At 51.5% G+C, this 18602-nt stretch overlaps 1 protein-coding gene across 1 annotated transcript in view; it reads left to right on the top strand.

Moving 5' to 3' along the window:
* The window catches only part of LOC144161783 (phospholipid-transporting ATPase ABCA3-like), a 53507-nt gene that overhangs the window by 17804 nt on the left and 17101 nt on the right, over window positions 1–18602 (top strand). Inside the window, exons 7-11 of the mRNA XM_077692384.1 lie at window positions 10319–10614; window positions 11337–11483; window positions 12026–12139; window positions 13433–13775; window positions 14624–14749. Coding sequence (XP_077548510.1) covers window positions 10319–10614; window positions 11337–11483; window positions 12026–12139; window positions 13433–13775; window positions 14624–14749 — 1026 coding nt within the window. The remainder of the gene's footprint in view (window positions 1–10318; window positions 10615–11336; window positions 11484–12025; window positions 12140–13432; window positions 13776–14623; window positions 14750–18602) is intronic.

The following is an 18602-nucleotide window of genomic DNA, read 5'->3' as shown; positions in this document are numbered from 1 at the left end:
GTCATGTTGCATAAATAGAAACTCTCACTGCAAAAGACAGACACGCTATTTCCTTGTGTCAGCTGGGTCGTGACTCATATTCAGGGGAAGAAGCTGGGGTTTGAGAATTTAAAGACATTTAATTAACTGAGAAAAACTGGGATTACATATTATATGGTACGAAGATAGAGGAGCACCCAAAGAAAACGTCTGACGCGCTGCTCGGGCGTAGGGGCGACTCTCCTTCACGGAGTGCACGTACACGTGAGAGAGTGAAAACTTGAACATAAACACTCGCGTTGAGTCTGGCGTCACTTCATGTTCTCGGGCATAACACACCCGAGTCAGGGGCGCGTTCGTTCTCACGAGGATCTCGGCTCGTCGCGGCGCGGCCGGGGCAGTAAATTGCGTTTTTCTGCGCGTCTTGGGGTGGCAGGTTCGGTCGAGTGGCTAAGCGCCCCGTGGCCGACCGTTCTCATTTCTCGGCGGAGAGTATTCTTCGAATCGTCGGAGCCAGCTGACACTTGCTTCAGTCATGCTGGAGATTTAAACTACCCCGCCTGGCAGTCCTGCAAAAGAAATCTCACTAGTAAATATTTTATTTCTCTTTGTGAGCAGCATGAGGCAACCATGAGTTGGAGCGAGGAGGTTAACTTTCAGGAAATGCGGCTACAGTGCAGTAGAAAAATGTATTTCTTCTGCTGTGTACAGGTTAGCAAGCATCATTATCAAAATTTATACCTTGTTTCTTTCCGTGGTACTTCTGCCTATAGGAATTTTGATTTGTGGAAGTAACAACGGAGTAGAACGTAACAAAGAGGCAGCTTAGTATAGCACGCGTGTTTTATTGAGTATGCAATGCATTCAGTCAGGTTCGTACGCCCACTTTTGTAAACTGTATGCACTAATAATCCCTGGCATAAATTCCAGGAACGTGTGGTTCATACCCAGAAGGTGCTACTCTTTACATTGAGTTTTTTCCTGCTCTCTGCTTCGACTAAAATCCTTGGGTCCATAGCTCCTTTGCTTAAAAGGCAAAGGTTGCCCTTTTTAGGCCTATGTTTAGACTTGACGTTTGGCAGCCGTAAGGTTAAACTTACCGACGTTACAAACTACATCAAACCCGTTGTTCTGTGGGTAGTGGTTGAGCATGTAACACTCAAGGCAAAATGTTAGGCCTAACCTCCGGCGCATCACCCGACAGTCGCTGCTGTTTTATAGTTCCTCTGAGTCAGACTCTTTGGACGTTGTGGTCTCTCTACCTCGCAATATGCATAACCCTGGCATTGAACAAGGCAAGCACTCATGCACACCGCGAGGAACCACCGTGGGTTCGAGCTAGTTGAGCACGCTCACGATACTGAAACGCCGTCGCGCCAACTTAACACCGCCTCTGTTGGGCAGGTGGAGAAAGGGGCGACAAAGGAATATGCCCAGGGTACGGAGGGAAGACGTTTATTTTACACTGACGTTCTAATCACATATTTTACAGACCCAAATACATAATTTACAGTACCGGTACGTACTTCCCGTTAGGTGAAAGGGGCGATGGGGCGCCACGCGCAAGTGCGCACGTTTCGTCGGCGCAGAGCCAGTGGGCTCTTCTGTCAGGGCAAATTCCGGGGTGCTCGCACGTTGTGCGCGCGCGCATCGCCGTGCTGGCCGGATCGGCTCGCAGCAGCGAGGGAGACGGGGCCCATTCGCTCACAGGCGCGTACCGCACGGCGTGTTCGTCGAGTGGTAGGTACGGCCTTACTATATGCAAGCGTAGGGACAACAGGAGCAGCCTTAGGCACGGGCCGCAGCCGGAAGGGCTGGTGGGCTTTCGCCGGCGCCACAGAGTGGCAGCCGGCTGGTAAAGAAAGCGTCACATACCTTCGGCCAATGCCTTCGGCGTCCTGGAAGCGTCTCCCCGAACGGACCCCCGCGCAGGGCGCGCGTTCGCCTCCCGGCGAGAGTCTCGTTCGGGCATCGTTCAAACGGACCAATGAGGTGAGGTTAGCTCCGCTACCAGGGCGGAGCGCCCGCTGCGTGACAGTGTTTTATCGCCGCAACGGTCTCTGCAGGCTTCACCTCACGCAAAAGTTTGAGAGACGGCTCGGCTCTACGCAGTGGCGCCAAGACGAGCCGGAATTTTGGAGGAGAGAGGGGAAGAGCGCCGCGTAATGACACAAACCCAGCGATCGCGCAATGGCCGGGGCGCCAGGATCCCCACACTCCCCTCTCCTTAAATGCCCTCGCCGGTCTGAGAAGAGTTGACCGGCCATCGCCCCGGCATGCAAAAGACGGCAAAGAGTAGAAAAGAGTGCATGCACAGGGCAGTCTCAGTCCCCAGCCCATACAAAATATTTACAACTACACTACCAACACTACCCCCCTCCAGCACGAATGATACACACAGGAAACTACACGCGACACTGAGATACATAATCGGTTCCACATGCATACACAAAATGAAGCTATTGAAATATACAATTATAATGGACGCGACACTATGATAATAACAATAATGGTAATAATAGTATATACATGCAGGACGATACTATGCTACATAGGATTACAAGAAAAAAGAAACACGCACTACGACAATAAAGAATCAGGGCAAAAGAGAAGACACAAGCATGCTAGAAACTACGCTGAGCTACGAAAATAATATTTCTACAAATTCAGGAGGCGCGGATCTGCGGGGCTTGTGCAAAGTTCCGCGGCTGGGAGCACGAAAGTTTTTTAGGGGGAACGTCCGTTGTGGTCAATTGAGAAAAGGAAGATGGTGGGCACCAGTGCCGGAACGACCTCACCGTAGCATCGAGACAGCAGCTCCGTGAAGGGAGTACCAGCCAAGAGGAAATGCGGCCTGAGCAGCCAGCCGGCAGGTATGATGACCGCGAGGGCGCTGCTCAGGTGTAGACCTCGCGTGGCACCCGATGAGTGCCCCGCCAAATAGCGATGACCCGTCGCTGGTGGTGGCTGCCGCCCAGCGCGAGCGAGGCAGCTGCCGGACGACAGCCGTGGTGCCGATGACGCATGGTGCAGTTCCGATATGGCACCACATTGTCCACATCTGGAGAGGGCACCTCTTCCGCAGCTCGCAACTGGCCGCCAGTCCCGTTCTCGTCGGCGCAGGGCAGCCCGGCTACGTTCGCCTGCCGCAGGCGGTGCACAGGGGGGGTACATATTGTTGGTCCCCCCGAATCAGCGCAGCTGTCCAGGGCCCGGTCAAGTTCACGAATCGTAGAGTTCAAGAAGCGGGCACCTGCGGACCCTCCACCACACCGACGAGACACCACGTGACGGTGGGCGCACCGGGCGAAGCAAAAACCACTCGCGGAAGGCACCTTGGGTTGACTGAAGCCGGCAGAGGCACACACCAAACGCACTCACGAACGCGTCCACAACACGCGCGTCACAGTGTTCGTGCCACCGGGGCCAAGTTCCTTCGCCACAACGCGGTGCGCCCCACTCGTAGCGTACGCCCGGCCCGCGTTTTCCAGGAAAACACAACCTCCCGTTGGCATTGAGTATATGGTCCCCCAAAGTCTGGCCTGCTCTCCCAACTGCACACAGTTCACGCAACGGCCTCCAGTACGCGCTGCTCGCCCCGAACACCGGGGCCGCGGACGGCCGAAATCCGACACCTTCAAAACAAGACTATAACTCTCGACCCTGGCTGCGCGCGAAAGCCAAAGACAGTCCTCGAAGGGCACTCCCGCGACCGACCCAGCCGCCGCTTTTCGGCATTCGCTCTTTCGTCAAGACTGCGCCTGAGTAAAAAAAAAGAAGAGAAGAAAACTAGCCCTGCTCACTGCTAAAAGGGGCAAAAAAAAAGAAAAGAAACGTACAAAGCACTTCGTCCCGCATGCGCAGACCAAGGGGTTCCTGTACCAAATAAATAACGTCAAAGCACTGGAAAAAGAAAACACTACATCGTGCACCGACAACACACACACATAAAAAAGAAAACAACCCTAACGCCTTCCACGAGGCTAACACACGAACCGTACCGAACCCAGAAACTAAGCAAACAAAATAGGTTCATGCTACATCACGCGGTACAACGCTCATAATACTAAGCGGAACACTTCCTCACCCTGTGCAATTAAACTAGTGTTCTAAACAATAACAAACAAATTAGGACAAGATACATTACGTGCAGTCATCAACGCCCAAATGGGGACACACTAATACAGACAGTGCCACGTAACATGCACACTCTTACAAACCGAGTAAAAAGAGAAAACATGCGCTTACAGCTTTGCTGGAGGGGAGTGACAACTGACCACACAGATTGGGCTGGGGCGGCCGGGGCGGCCGCGCTGACTGAGACTGAGAGAAGTGAAGTCAGCACGGGGGCGAAATCGCCTGCCGTTTAGTGTGCTATGATCACTGAGGTGATGAGCTGGCCGACGGAAGCCTGGATAAGCGTGGGTGCCTTGTCATCACCGCGCAGAGCCACTGTGCTCTAGCGCCAAATAGTCAGCCCGTGACAACATTTAAGTAAAGCTCTGCTTGCTTCTCGGCATAGGTCCCTTCAAGTCGCAAACGACTACCTGCCAAGGACGCATACTGTCAAATGGCTTCACAATTCCAGGCGGCTTCCCACCGTGCGCCCTCGCCGTTTGACAGACATGGCAGGATCGGCAACAGCGAAAATGTCTCGCGTCGTCCCGGGCCAGGTCACGGAGCGACTCAGTTTACCAAAACTTTGGAGCCGCCTAAATTCCCGGCGAATGGTTCGTCATGAGCTTAGCGCAGCAGTGCGCAAATCAGACTTAGGGGGTTACCACATTGAATGGTTCAATTGCCTCATCATCGGCGGCTACGTACTTCAGCACGAGTCTTTCACCGTCCAGCAGAAATGAGTCCCCCGGGGCGTCGGCGACACACGCTGAATTCAGCCCCCCTCCCGCGCCTGCTACAAGACAAGTAGCATCTCGGCGCACGCCCGCAGCAGGACAAGCTACGTCTCGGCGTCTAAAAAAAAATCAAACTAAAAAAAATTGTCTCCCAGAGACCGTCGCACATCCGGCGACAAAACGGGTCATTCTGCTGGCCGGCTACTAGCTCTTTTCGGCTCAATACAACCGCCTTGCAACGGGCATCGCTTCCCCCTCCTGATTTACAGCCGAGGCCCGTCCGCTTTCCGGCGGCATGGAGTTCGCGAAAGCGCCTGCCCCTCTCTGCGGGGTGTCCGCGCGCTCTTTCTCAACTCTGGGCCCTCTTCCTCCACTGAACGGCTGTCAATTTTGCCTCCCTAACTGGCACACGCTTTTGCGCCGCCGGCTAAAGTCACACTTGGACAATGAATCTCGATATATTACGAAGCACGAGATAGCGCGTCAACTACCACGTTCGTGCTCTACTCTCAGGGGACGGCAACAAGCATATATCTCGCGTGCACTACTCCGAGTGGCGGCTGTGGCCTTTCTCCCGAAATACGTATACCGCCGCTCCAGTGGGACGCGGTTGCACCGTCGCACTGCCCCGTGGGGCTGCGTTAACGAGGGGTGCACGCACACTCGCGTACGGAGGGGCAGTCGCCTCGTCCCCGTAGCAGCTACCGCTAGCGGATAAGCGTTAAGACTGATTCCGGTTGCGTACTCAGCTTAATTAGCGGCCAAAGGCTAATGAGCCAATGGCCCCACGTTGGGCGCCAGTTTGTGGTCTCTCTACCTCGCAATATGCATAACCCTGGCATTGAACAAGGCAAGCACTCATGCACACCGCGAGGAACCACCGTGGGTTCGAGCTAGTTGAGCACGCTCACGATACTGAAACGCCGTCGCGCCAACTTAACACCGCCTCTGTTGGGCAGGTGGAGAAAGGGGCGACAAAGGAATATGCCCAGGGTACGGAGGGAAGACGTTTATTTTACACTGACGTTCTAATCACATATTTTACAGACCCAAATACATAATTTACAGTACCGGTACGTACTTCCCGTTAGGTGAAAGGGGCGATGGGGCGCCACGCGCAAGTGCGCACGTTTCGTCGGCGCAGAGCCAGTGGGCTCTTCTGTCAGGGCAAATTCCGGGGTGCTCGCACGTTGTGCGCGCGCGCATCGCCGTGCTGGCCGGATCGGCTCGCAGCAGCGAGGGAGACGGGGCCCATTCGCTCACAGGCGCGTACCGCACGGCGTGTTCGTCGAGTGGTAGGTACGGCCTTACTATATGCAAGCGTAGGGACAACAGGAGCAGCCTTAGGCACGGGCCGCAGCCGGAAGGGCTGGTGGGCTTTCGCCGGCGCCACAGAGTGGCAGCCGGCTGGTAAAGAAAGCGTCACATACCTTCGGCCAACGCCTTCGGCGTCCTGGAAGCGTCTCCCCGAACGGACCCCCGCGCAGGGCGCGCGTTCGCCTCCCGGCGAGAGTCTCGTTCGGGCATCGTTCAAACGGACCAATGAGGTGAGGTTAGCTCCGCTACCAGGGCGGAGCGCCCGCTGCGTGACAGTGTTTTATCGCCGCAACGGTCTCTGCAGGCTTCACCTCACGCAAAAGTTTGAGAGACGGCTCGGCTCTACGCAGTGGCGCCAAGACGAGCCGGAATTTTGGAGGAGAGAGGGGAAGAGCGCCGCGTAATGACACAAACCCAGTGATCGCGCAATGGCTATGGCGTCAGGATCCCCACAACGTCCATCGCAATTGCAGACCTGCGGGAGCCAGTTAACGGCCCAATTTCAGGCCACAAACCGTTACGTTAGGGCTAAGGAGCACCAGCAGTTCTGCTGCTGTCGTTTACTCTTTGGTGCGACAGCGCCAGTTCCAGGCATATCTGGTGTCGCGCTGTAATGGTGGAGCGCTAGCCAAGTAACCCCTTCCGCACTGAAAACATGGTTAGCCATTACGGAACACACCCTATGAAAGAGCAGATTAGTTCGCTGATTATTGCGACTACTTAATGTTGGTTTGTCCTAAAAATGATGGTACCCACGTCTTAATTATCCATAGCACAGCAAATAATTATCTTAAATAGAAACTGTATTTTCGGGTGAACGCCGAGACAGTTCCCTCGCTCGTATTCCTTTACTGCACCAACGCATACATCCTTGGATAGCTTTTTAGGGACAAAGTTCGGTGATGACGATGATAATAAGGGAGCGGGAAGGGGCTTTCTAAAAGGCAGTAATTTTCCCTATAAAATCACGCCTCAAAAGAGCAGTGCTGTGCAATTCCATGTAAGTACTGCACACTTGGCTATGCGGAGACCACTCACGAAAGCATCGTGGTACCAGGGCATAGAAAAGAACAGCGCACCTTCGGTACGAGGTGCAAAGGAAGTACTCTTGCACCTTCGGATTTCCTAAAATGGCAAGAATAACTGCCCCATTGAAAGAGGCTTTAGACACGAGATCTTTTTGAGGTAACCTGTAGCTTCCTTTGGAGACGTATTTTGGAAGCTGTGTGTCACGGAATTAAGCGAAGTAATTTAGTGGCCGATGTCTCGGACGGGAGGAGCGACAAACAACTCCCCCCCTACAGACGAATTCGAGAATGTGGTTCGGACCTGCCAACCGGCGATAGGTCCACGCCTGATTGGCCGCTGGCGTGAGGCACGAGACGGGGCACGGGATAACCGTTTAAAGCAAAGCACATTTACTTCTTCCACACACACACAGGAAATACAGACTGACACAGAGGGTAATACAGACAAAGAAAACGAATCTCAGCTTAGGAAATAGGCGACCGTAACACGAGGGGAAGAGAAAGGCAGACAATAGGCGGGCTGGGGAGCTTCTCTCCAACTTCTCTAACAATAGGCCCGCTAGGCACACACACAAACCCGTATACACAGCACGGTACACTAAAAAGAGAGAATAATCAAGTCCGCGGAGTCGATGTGAAGGAGGAAGATAATAGCGAGGGCGATTTTAGAGTCTGTGGAAGAGTGGGGAAGGAGAGGATGTCTTAACTCTGTTTGGTCGGTGGTCTCGTCGGGGAAGATGCGCCGGCTCGCCGGTCGTCTGCGATGAGTCCCGTTGGTCGGCGACGCAATTCGGGTACACCTGGGCCACACACAGTCCCCTCTTCGAGGGGAATTCTCGGGGGCCGAGGTCGCCGCTGTCGTCGCACTCGGGGCTACAGCGCAGCCCACAGAACCGGCCGCCGCGTCACAACCGCACGACCTTCCACCGCCACTTCTCGCTTCCTTCTCCCCGCGAGTCGTGAACCCCGCGCTGCACCGAGCACTCAGTCCTTCGGACAGCGCGTCTTCCGAGAACCAAGCGGGTGGGACCTCCGTTGGCCGCCGCACTCTCGCCCCTCTCTCGCCGAAACACATGGCCCACTGCCCCGTGGGCCGAAATGGCGGCGAGGACATTCCTGCTCCGCCGGGATCCCCCCGCTGGGTCCCACTATGGCGAGCAAAAAAAAAAAAAAAAAAAAAAAGACAGCCCTGGAGGGACCCGAATTTCGCGACACTGTGCAGGAAAAATTGCTGGAGTGAGTAATTGGAAATATCTACGCAATTGGTCAGGATATTACGACAACATGGTATTGGTGATAATTATGGCTTTCTCAGTGTTTCCAAGCATTAAAAAAAAGAGGGAAAACGTTTATCGGCAGTGGTGCAGGGACCCTTTAAAGGGTCACCGAGGTGATTTGTAAACATTGCGTGATTACTATCGCAAATTATAGTCCGGATTCCCTAGGCCATATTTCCACCACTCTGTGTGCGTTTACGCGAATTTATTTAGCAGAAACGTCAATTTCAAAAGGCTGCCTTCCTCTCTGCATCCTCGCCAATTCGAAGGCGGGAACTAGCGATTTCGCGAGAACAAGCGAGAACTAGCGAGTTCGCAGTACGCGCGCAAACTGACACTGACGCCCTAGCGAGTTCTCGTTGGCCCGCTGTTGCCATAAGAACCGACTGCTTGTGGGCAGTGGGCACAGGCCAGGATCATCAGACCCTTGGCCTGATGCGAACACGCTTTTGACGATGCAGGCATGAGTGAGGCAAGCTCAAAAGATGGGAGAAAAGCGCATGGCATTTGAGCGTCTGCCGTGACACGGAGGGCGTTCATCCACCGCGTAGGCCTCGGCTAGTGATTCGTATGCGATTCCAAGCCCTACTGGTTGGCTTATCTGAGGCATTTTACAGCTGACAACGTGACAGGCGATTGAGATATCGAGAATTCCCATTGTCTTGCCTTAATTCTAGTCTTGGATATCGTCCAATCGCGTAGCACCTTTACCTGACGTCACTGCATTTAGTTGGTGCAGCCGCCGCGAACAGCGCATGGTAGTTTTTCTTCTTTCAGGCTTTATAAAATAAATACCGCCTTACCGCCCGGATAAAGGATGAAAAGTGTGTTCATTTGAGCCAATCTACGCAGTGCAAGAAAAAAGGGGAGCTTGACAAATTCACTTCATTCTCCCTTTAAAGGAATCCGACATCACTGTTGGTAAAAGCTTTTTCCTCGGTACTTGGAAGCACTGCGGAAGCTACCGTTATCGCCAGCCTAAAGTGGAACTGCGTGATTTCCTCGTCTTCTGCTTCTGCTTTGCTTTCACAAGCTTCTGCAAGCTGCTGCTTTACTTTTCCGGATACTTTCTTAAAAACGGCTGCTGAATGCGGTTATTTCTACAACAGGAAGGCAGACAGCCAAAGCCAAAGCAGCGATTTAGGGACGCCTTTCGAGAGCGCGAATAACGTCCAGGCACAGAAGGAGAGAAAATACTTTCAGCAAGTTTCCAAGTTGTCTGATGAATTTAGAGCAGTGATACTTGGCTGAACTATGCTTTGTGATCACCTGTTTTGAATACTGGATGCGCTTGCGGACTACATTTTATAGCATCTCAGATTTCAAATAAGTTGAAAGTGTTGTCCGGCCCTTTAACGTCTCCAGTGAATGCACACGCCGACAAGGGGGTCGTTGGCCTACTACAAAAAAAAAAAAAAAAAAACAAGGGGAAAATTAGCCCAAAAGGACACGTAGCCATATCAGCTAGAGATAGCTTACCCAGCTATCAGGACATAGCGACCCACTTTCGCCTCACCCGCTGCCTGTATCCCCTTGCTCATGTCAGTTTTGAGAACTTGCAAGAACGCACGTGGCGCTTAAGGCAGACAGGTACCCTTCCTTGTGGCTCGCTGCTTCATCGTATTCACCCGTCGTTAATTCCCCTCCCGAGCTTCCCATGAAGTAGCATTCTCATTAGGGGTTATCCCAATGTTACTTTCCTCCTGTAAACTGCGATTAGCATTGGGGGAGGGCTCTGTACATCTCCGATCCGAAGGTTGAAGCCTTTCTAAGGAACCAAGCTGTCATTGCCTCCGCCAGCGAGAACGTCGCCGTAACAGAGCTTGGCTCAAAAAATGTTCATATACCTGTCTAATCCCTGCAGATGCCTTCGCGAACGACCGCCTGGGGCTCCTGCGTAAACAAAGCCAGCCCGCGGTTGGCATCGTGGCCACGATTAACTGCCTGTTCCAGAAGCGCGTGATGGACTGGACCCGGACCGTGACGCTGCGTTCGGGGCGCTGGCTCCTGCCTTCGGCCCTGCTCCTACTGGGCGGGTACTGCGAGAGCCTCGCACTCTCCGGCACCACCACGCTGCGCACGACGCTCACCTACGACATGGCCAACATTGTCGGCCAGTCGGCGGGATTCTGCGGTGCAACCAAGAACGGCCGCTTCCAGGTGCGAACAAGACCGCCCTGCGATAGACCCTGTGAAAAATTAGTTAGAAAAGGCAAACTACGATTCGAACTCAAGGTGCGCACCATTTGAGACTGCGCGTTTAGGAAAAGGTCTAGGTCTTACGGATCTTATCGCTAAAAAGGCGTGTGGAGGGGGGAATCCGGCACCTCGACGTCCGACCTTCAGCGAGCCATTCCAGCGACTGAGCGAGGCAGTGGGCACAGCTGATAATCATTTTGCACCCGTTGTGGTAGTTTCCCCGTCTTTGGTGTCTGCATTTCCGTGTCAAATCTCGGCTGAACTATGGACACCACAGAAGGCACCTAAATGCAGTCCTTCACAGGCTGATCATGTAACTCTAATATAGGACCGACAGCAAAGCACATTTTTTGGGGAATGTAAGGCCTTGGATGACGTGTGCATATGACCCTTTCATTGGGAAGAAATCGTGGGCTATGGGTCAGACTGACGCACAGTCTCGTATGGCCTGGGGCATTCTTAGATTTTGCCACGAAGCCTAGAACACTGCACCGATTGTAAATTATGTTGCAGAAGATCCGTTATGCAACCCGTTGCGAATAATAGGCCAAGGCACCATGCTAACGGCAGAAAACGTTTACTCAATTTATTCACCATCATCTTTTGGAGTGTCAGATATGAAACTAGTATACCGACGTAATGTACAAGCCCAGTTCTCAGTTGAACCTGTTTTCTGTTCGCAGTCATTCGTGGTCACTTTCGTGTGCCCTCTGATGCAAGCCAGCGACATTCAGCTGGAGGAACTCGACGTTACCAATGCGCAATCACAGCTTCTCGACCTTGCGGACGAAGACGTCTCCACCTACGTCTTTCGCTACCAAATGGGCGTGGTCTCGACCCATCCCGAGCCGAGGAAAGGACCTTCGATTTTTTTCTGTTTCCCCTGTGCGCGTGCATGCTTCCGTCGTAGCCATGTATCCGAAGTGATTAAGGCAATCGATTAAGACGCAACTGCCTCGCCATAGCTTACTAATGGCGTGTACCATGTAGCATAACCGGAAGGGCTTCTCAAAAGTTTTGCTCTGGCCCCTTAGAAGGGAGGGGAGAGGGAATAGCAGAGCAGGTACTTGGGCTCCTATGCCACTTTGGGACAGCTGACGTCAAGTGTGGGCGCACCGCAAATGTATGCAAGCACACTCATACATGCACACACAGACGTGCATGAACACTCTATGGGCAAGGCATGCACGCACAATCGGGCAGGTTTCGTGAATGTGGCTGAACACTTTGAAATAGGAACCGGCACCTGGGATCAGCAAAACAGTGCTTGTATGCACAGAAATGCGGCATCAAAGGGAGCAGTGACGGCGGTAAACAAATAGATTGAGTAGTAGTTGGTGCACGCAGGATCACGCTGTGGTTCAACGGCCAGAACCCGCACGCTGCCCTCCTGGCCCTCAATTTGCTTCACACGGCGATACTGAGGAACCTCACCAGGGATCAGATAGCCACCATTCAGCTTACGAACGCCCCGGATACCTTCGAGGTAAGTGCCCATAATATAAGTGAGCCGAATGGACAAAATGTAACGTTAATTTATATTACTGATTTTTCCAAATATACCGGCCGTGGTGGCTGCTTTCCTGATGGAGGCCAAAAGCGAATACACCCGCGTGTCGACATTTCAGCGCTCGTTTAAGATCCCCAGATGGTAGAAAGTAATCCGGAGGCCTCCTCTGCGGCGCGTCTCATTCATAGCCCAGGAGTAGCTTCGGCGCGTTAATTTCCTAAACAATCGATCAATTTTCCCAACTTGATTAGGAATATTTATAGTCCACTTCAAACGCAGCTATGCGGCTACATGGGAACTGCAAGAGGAACAACGAAGTCTAATAAATTTTACTTACAAGGCGAGCCTAAACCGTGGATGAGAGTCGACTACCACATCCATGCGCGTGCCACAAATGGCGGACAGTCGACGTTTTTGTATTCGCTCATTGACGTTGCCACTTTTCAGGAATGAGGCGTTAAACGCACCTTTACTGCGACATCCTTTAACACGGCTGCTTACCAGTATGCCTAGATGCTGGAAGTGGTTTTCTAAAGGATTTTAAACAGTCGAAATAGGCGCAACAGAATTAGTGAAGCTACACTTTAGTGATTCCTGACAACAGACAGGACAACATATACAACAGGAAAAAACTCACTGGCTTCATATTCACCAACGCGACGGGCTACCCCAAAGTATCGAGAAGGTTGGTAGAGAAGTTGGAGAGCAGCGGGAGTCGTACCGCCAGGCATAAATTTCAGCAGTGTTTTTGATGTAATTGTGCGCGTATTCTTACCTTACATAACGATGTACAGGTGCCATCATAGGTAGTTGGAACAAGGATTTGTGAATATCCCAAAATATTTGTCTTACTGGCTTTACCACGGCCATTAAATGTTTACGGGAAGGTTTTTCTATTAGGTAGGACTCCTATATACCCACACGAATGCAGCAAGGCAGTTTCCGGAAAAGGAAATTCCTGTATATTAACGCGACCATGTTTTGACGACCATGTTTTGACGACACCTGTACACCTGTGGCCTAGCAAAATTTTGTTCCGTCCGTAAATACCAACGAATCATCATCGTGACCTGCTCCTAACGTGAAAAACAATGATAGATGGGGGAAAGATCCCACATCATCTGAGTGCGAGTGCTTATGAACAGATGAATGACAGAAAAGCGTGTCCGCTAACAAGGGTACAAATGGGTGCCCGCTTACACCTTCACTTGCCGGCATATGCAACCGCGGCAAACCCTGATGTTTCGTTCCCTCGCTGGCGGCGAGAAGGGCGCGCACGCGCCGGACACGCTGCTAAGCTTCCTCCGCGAGCTGGAGCTGTCCAGCACCAGGCGAAAGAGCACGGACTACGTGGTGCACGTGGCCATCGTGCGCCTCTTCTGCGCCGTCTTCGTGCCGGCCGCGCTGTGCTACCACGCCGCGCACTTCGTGGCCCTGGTGCTCGGAGAGCGCATGTCCGGGGCCAAGCACCTGCAGCTCATGACGGGCTTGTCCAGCAGCGTCTTCTGGCTGGGACACTTCACGTTCGACATGTGCCTCTGCGTGGTTCACGCGGCCGCCATGGCCGGAGCCACCGCCCTCTTCCGCCCTTACCTCAGCTGGAACTTCGTCTGTAAGTGCACCGCCATACTGATGTATTTGCAATCGCATTTCATGCTGTCAATGTTTGGGGGCGTCTGCTGGTACGTTTTAGAGCGAAGCTCCGTTTAGCTCCTTTCCGAGGGCTCCATTAAGACAGGTGTACACTGCTAACCACTATTGAAGAAGACAAGCGCGACATTTTTTAACGGGCGTACGCTCCGCCAAGGGGCCGTATCCTCCGGTGCTGGCATGAACCAACTGCTTCGGCTATATACCAGTGCTTCAGCAGACCTCGGTGTTTTAAGCCTCCGCCGACCTATCGCCACAACCGCAGGTGCTACGTTTGCTGCGAGTAGACGTGCTACGACCGCTTATATCTGCGCTTGAGAACGTATCACTGGCACTGGCTTGTGGCAATTTTTGCTGCGTGCATGTTCGTTAGTGAGAGCCGCACACTCAGGAGGAGCATAAGAATTCCCCCAGGACGTGCAAGCGTACATTTTTTTCAGGTATGTTATAGCGGCTAAGGAGTTCGTTTAAAAGGATCCCTACAACTTCAGTTTCACACGCATATATTCCAGGGCTCGCACTTTCTCCTTCTTCTACGTTGCAAGTTGAAGATCCTTGGAAGCGATGGCACTTTTATCAGCGCAAAACATCGTGCTGCCGATAGTGAAAACATTGTCAGCTCCACAGCCCTACCCGTTAGAAACACTTATTTCTTTACGAAAGCACGGTCTTTTGGCTGGGAACCAACTTCCGACGTTCTAGGGTGCCTTGCGGTAAAACATACCGGCAGACGTACCCCCGGCATTGAGTCAATTTTGACTGGCTTCACTTTATTCTGCTAATCGTGGCCTTGTTGTGGCATCCTTTCAGTTGCCATATACATGATGTTCATCACGTATGGCGGGTGCGCTACCTGCCTCGCCTATCTGGCCTCTTTCTGGTTTGAGAACGTGACGAAGGCGTTCTACACTATGGTCAACATCTACATGTTTGGAGGCAAGTCATCGTATCCTACAGCCATGTTTGTTCGCGCGAACCGAGGAGATTTCAACTGTAAACCTGAGAACACTCTAACTGCGCAATACATCAAGGTAATGCGAGGGTGCTTGGCATTACCGAAAGTTCTCTTTCCTCATTCATATGTACATACATCTAAAGGTAACATGTATGATCATCTGACTAGCCCGCAAGAAAATGAATTGTGAATTTCTTGCGAATTCTTGAGAAGTTAATTTGGAGTTACCAAGAATTGGTTAAGGAACTTATGAGAAACTCAGACGGATGAGCGGAATTTTCTGCTGAAGTACATTGACGTGTCACTAACAAAGAACCCATGGAAAATTGTCTGTTGTCTGTGTCTGTCAGCATGCCCCCTTTATTTAATACATATCATAACATGTCTGCTCTCCCACTCCTTAGAAAAAACTATTAACCGGGATCTCTGGATCTGTTTTTATTTCTTTTATTGGATTGCAAAGGAAACTCTCTACCATCCACGAGAGTTCCTGTATTCTCAAGACCTTTGCAGGTGGAGCATCATTACGTAAGCAGCGAAAAAAGAAAATAGAAGTCTCCGACAGAGGGCACTAACGTGGCTCTGTGTTCGTTCTTGTAGGTTAAGCTCAAGGCAGGCACAGGACAGAGACAAGAGAAGGGACGAGGACGACCGCTCGTCCTCGTCCCTTCTCTTGTCTCTGTCCTGTGTCTGCCTAGCATTTGACCTACAAGAATGCATCACCAACAAGCTCAACTTTACACTCTGTGTTCGTCTTCTGTCTTAACTCCGACTTTCACGATGTTAACGAATGCAATTCGCAGATTTCCACACCAGATTCATTCCAATTTGGTCGCACGCGATAGCATGTGAAGAAACAAAAAACGAATCCTACAAAACCACGTGCACGACACTTATCTATGGAGCTTGCCATAAAGTTACCGTTGCTATATGGGCAGTCGCATTATATTTGTTTTCGGCATATTTTTGAACTATGAGTGCCTAAATTGGTTGTTGTAGACATTTGCTTAGCTGTCATATCCTATCTTAATGAGAGTTTCGAACCAGGGATCTTTCGCAGAGAATGAATTTATTATGCACTGTCTGAAAATCGAGACCCGCTCTTTGGAGTGGGTGTCGATTAATGTTTCATGCTCTAAAAGAACTTACTCTTCGGTATTTTCATTGTGGCCAGCTAAAACATTTATAGCTCAAGTACAACAGGCACAGAGAAGGTGATATGACAGGTGCAAAGCAGCCGGTGGCATGTATGTGGTGGTCGTTTTCCCGAGGCAAACGAGGTCGTTGCCCGAGGCAAACGACGAAGTCACGAATTTTTTACTCTGTGGCGATACGACCTTTCCTGGACATTATATCGGTTCTCCATTTTCTCCGACCATCACATAAAGAATATGAAAGTCTGCAGTCAAGCCGGTGGTGCAGATTGTGGGCTGTCAGCTTTTGAATGACTGAAATTGCCGGTTATGCTCAGCAGCTTTTGCCAGCAATAGCCTCGGCTACCCCGCCACCGCTTAAACAGTTGGTCATTGATGGAGCCCCCCAAAAGACGAAAAAGGACTGCGCGCCAGGAAACGCTTTGATCTGCGTCTTCCCAAACTTCTGCTCACGCTGAGGAAGGTAACGAGACGCCAGCAGAAGGTCTCAGCACTCATATCTCGGATCATTCACTCATAACCACGGACAATCTCCCTCATAATCTGCAGCAAGATGACGCGGAAAAAGCTGTGAACACCACCTACCGCTGATGAATGAAGAGTTGTTGGCTGCAGACGCTCGGGACACCGCGCAAATTGGGAAGGAGCTTTTGAATTACCTCTCGAAGAATGATTACAAGGTGCCGGTAGTTGTGCGAGAGAAGGTGATGAGCTTGTTTTCTGCTATGCAAGCCACGGTTGTTGATTTTCAGAGTGATCTTGCTCGGGCGGGCGGAAGGGAGCCTCGAAGAACTACGCATGCAGGTGTCCGAAGTTAGGCGCCATAAAGATTCGTTTTCTGTTCATGATGGCGTGGCGGCATCTCATACCAGCCAGCGAACAACTGTGGACATCCTTCACGCCAAACAGTCTACATCTACCCACTTCACAGCTAAACAGTCCGCTCCCACCGCACCTCAACGTTCTGGTTCTTATGGTGCGAAGCGGTACAGGTCCTATACAAACAACCCTAACTTGGTCCTTTTGCTGACCCCGATTCATTCTTAAGCAAATACAGGTCCTGACACCACAAAATTTGCTGAAATAAACATTCGGCAACGACCCCTCGGCGATAGGTGTTCAACAGGTGAAGCTCATCACATCCCACTCGGGTCTCGTTGTTGTCTCTGCCGCGCGTGAGTCGATCGACAACCTAGAAAAAGCGATTTCTTCAAATGCACAAATTAAAACTGCACTCAGGGCTAGCCGACCTCCACGCCGCCTTCCGCAATCCAATATTTCTAACGTCGACCCTGGCGTTGTTCCTGCAATCTTGCGGGCTAACATAAACGCGCGCAACAACCTGGACATTCCTGTGGAGGGCTTCCGTCATCGGACCTATTTCAGGGATCGTGCTGGCAACAGTGTGCCCATAATTGAGGTCTCACCACCGGTATACAATGTACTGAAAGACAAGGACCGATTCTTGATAGGCTGGACATATCCTGCATCATTAACCAGAAATTCTACACTGCGGCCTGCCAGAAATGTTGCTCTTACGGCCATGTGGCAACCCGTTGCCCAAACGATCATGCGCAGAGGTGCATACGGAAGATGCTTGCAACCTAGAAAATAAGAATAACGTGGTGTGCCTGGAGTGTCGTACCGTGGGAATAGTGCGTTTCAATCACACTTTTAATGCACCGTGCTGCCAGGTCTTGGCAGCGCGCATTGCAAGACTTCGCGCCAAAACGATTTACGAGGACACACTCCACGCTTCCCAACGGCTCAATTTAGTTTCACCTCACAACTGGTATCACTACGTTTTCTCCAAGCAAACCTTCACGACACTTGCGCTGAAACTGCACATTTCGTCTGTTACATGGAAGCAACAACCATTGACTTCGCAGTGGTTTGTCACCCGTATGTTAAGGGTGGGACAGTGCCAGACGTTCCGCCTCGGTGGCTTAAATTTCACCATTCCCAACCAGCATGTTGCATAGTTGTTTCCCGAAATGCATCTTTGCACCTGTTTCCCTTCACGTGTCCCCTTTCATGATGGCCCGCACTTTAAACGCGCCTAACCTCTCAATACTCTTTATAGGGGTGTACGCTGCGCCATCTGTGGCTCAAGACTAAATGCTTTCTTGTGTTTCTTCCATTTTGGGCAGCAACAATGCTGACAACGGGGTCATTGCTGTCGATTTTAATGCTAAAAACCCCCTTTGGGGGGTGATGTATCGAATATGAGAGGACAGCTGTTGTGGCAGTTTGTTCATTCTCGTCAACTTAAAATTTTGAATAACCCCGACTTCCTTCCGACTTTTCCCACCGAATACTCGCAAACGTGGATCGACGTCACTTTGCCGAGAGGAACTACACCACACAAGTGGTCTAGAAACCACATGATGGTCAAGTGATCTTTCGAGGGAACGGTCATCCGTGAGATCTTTGCGCAACAAGTATCAAGCGTGTCGTGATCCGCTACTTCGTGCAGACCTTATATTCTACTATTACAAATTGCTAGGTGAGCACACGCGTCACATTAAAGAAGCCAAGAATCAAATTGTTAGGAGAAAACACACCCCAACCTCAAAGAAGAACTTATTTAGCGTCCCTTCCAAAATTTTGTTTCAAAAGTTCACTTCTCCTTCCGCGTTGCCCCTCTCCGCTCTCCCGACGATTCAACTACCTCCTCCAC

Source organism: Haemaphysalis longicornis, unplaced genomic scaffold, assembly GCF_048455015.1.
Source record: "Haemaphysalis longicornis isolate Haplotype H1 unplaced genomic scaffold, Haemaphysalis longicornis Haplotype H1 scaffold_12, whole genome shotgun sequence".
Classification (NCBI taxonomy): domain Eukaryota; kingdom Metazoa; phylum Arthropoda; class Arachnida; order Ixodida; family Ixodidae; genus Haemaphysalis; species Haemaphysalis longicornis.
This window is presented reverse-complemented; position numbering and strand designations above follow the sequence as displayed.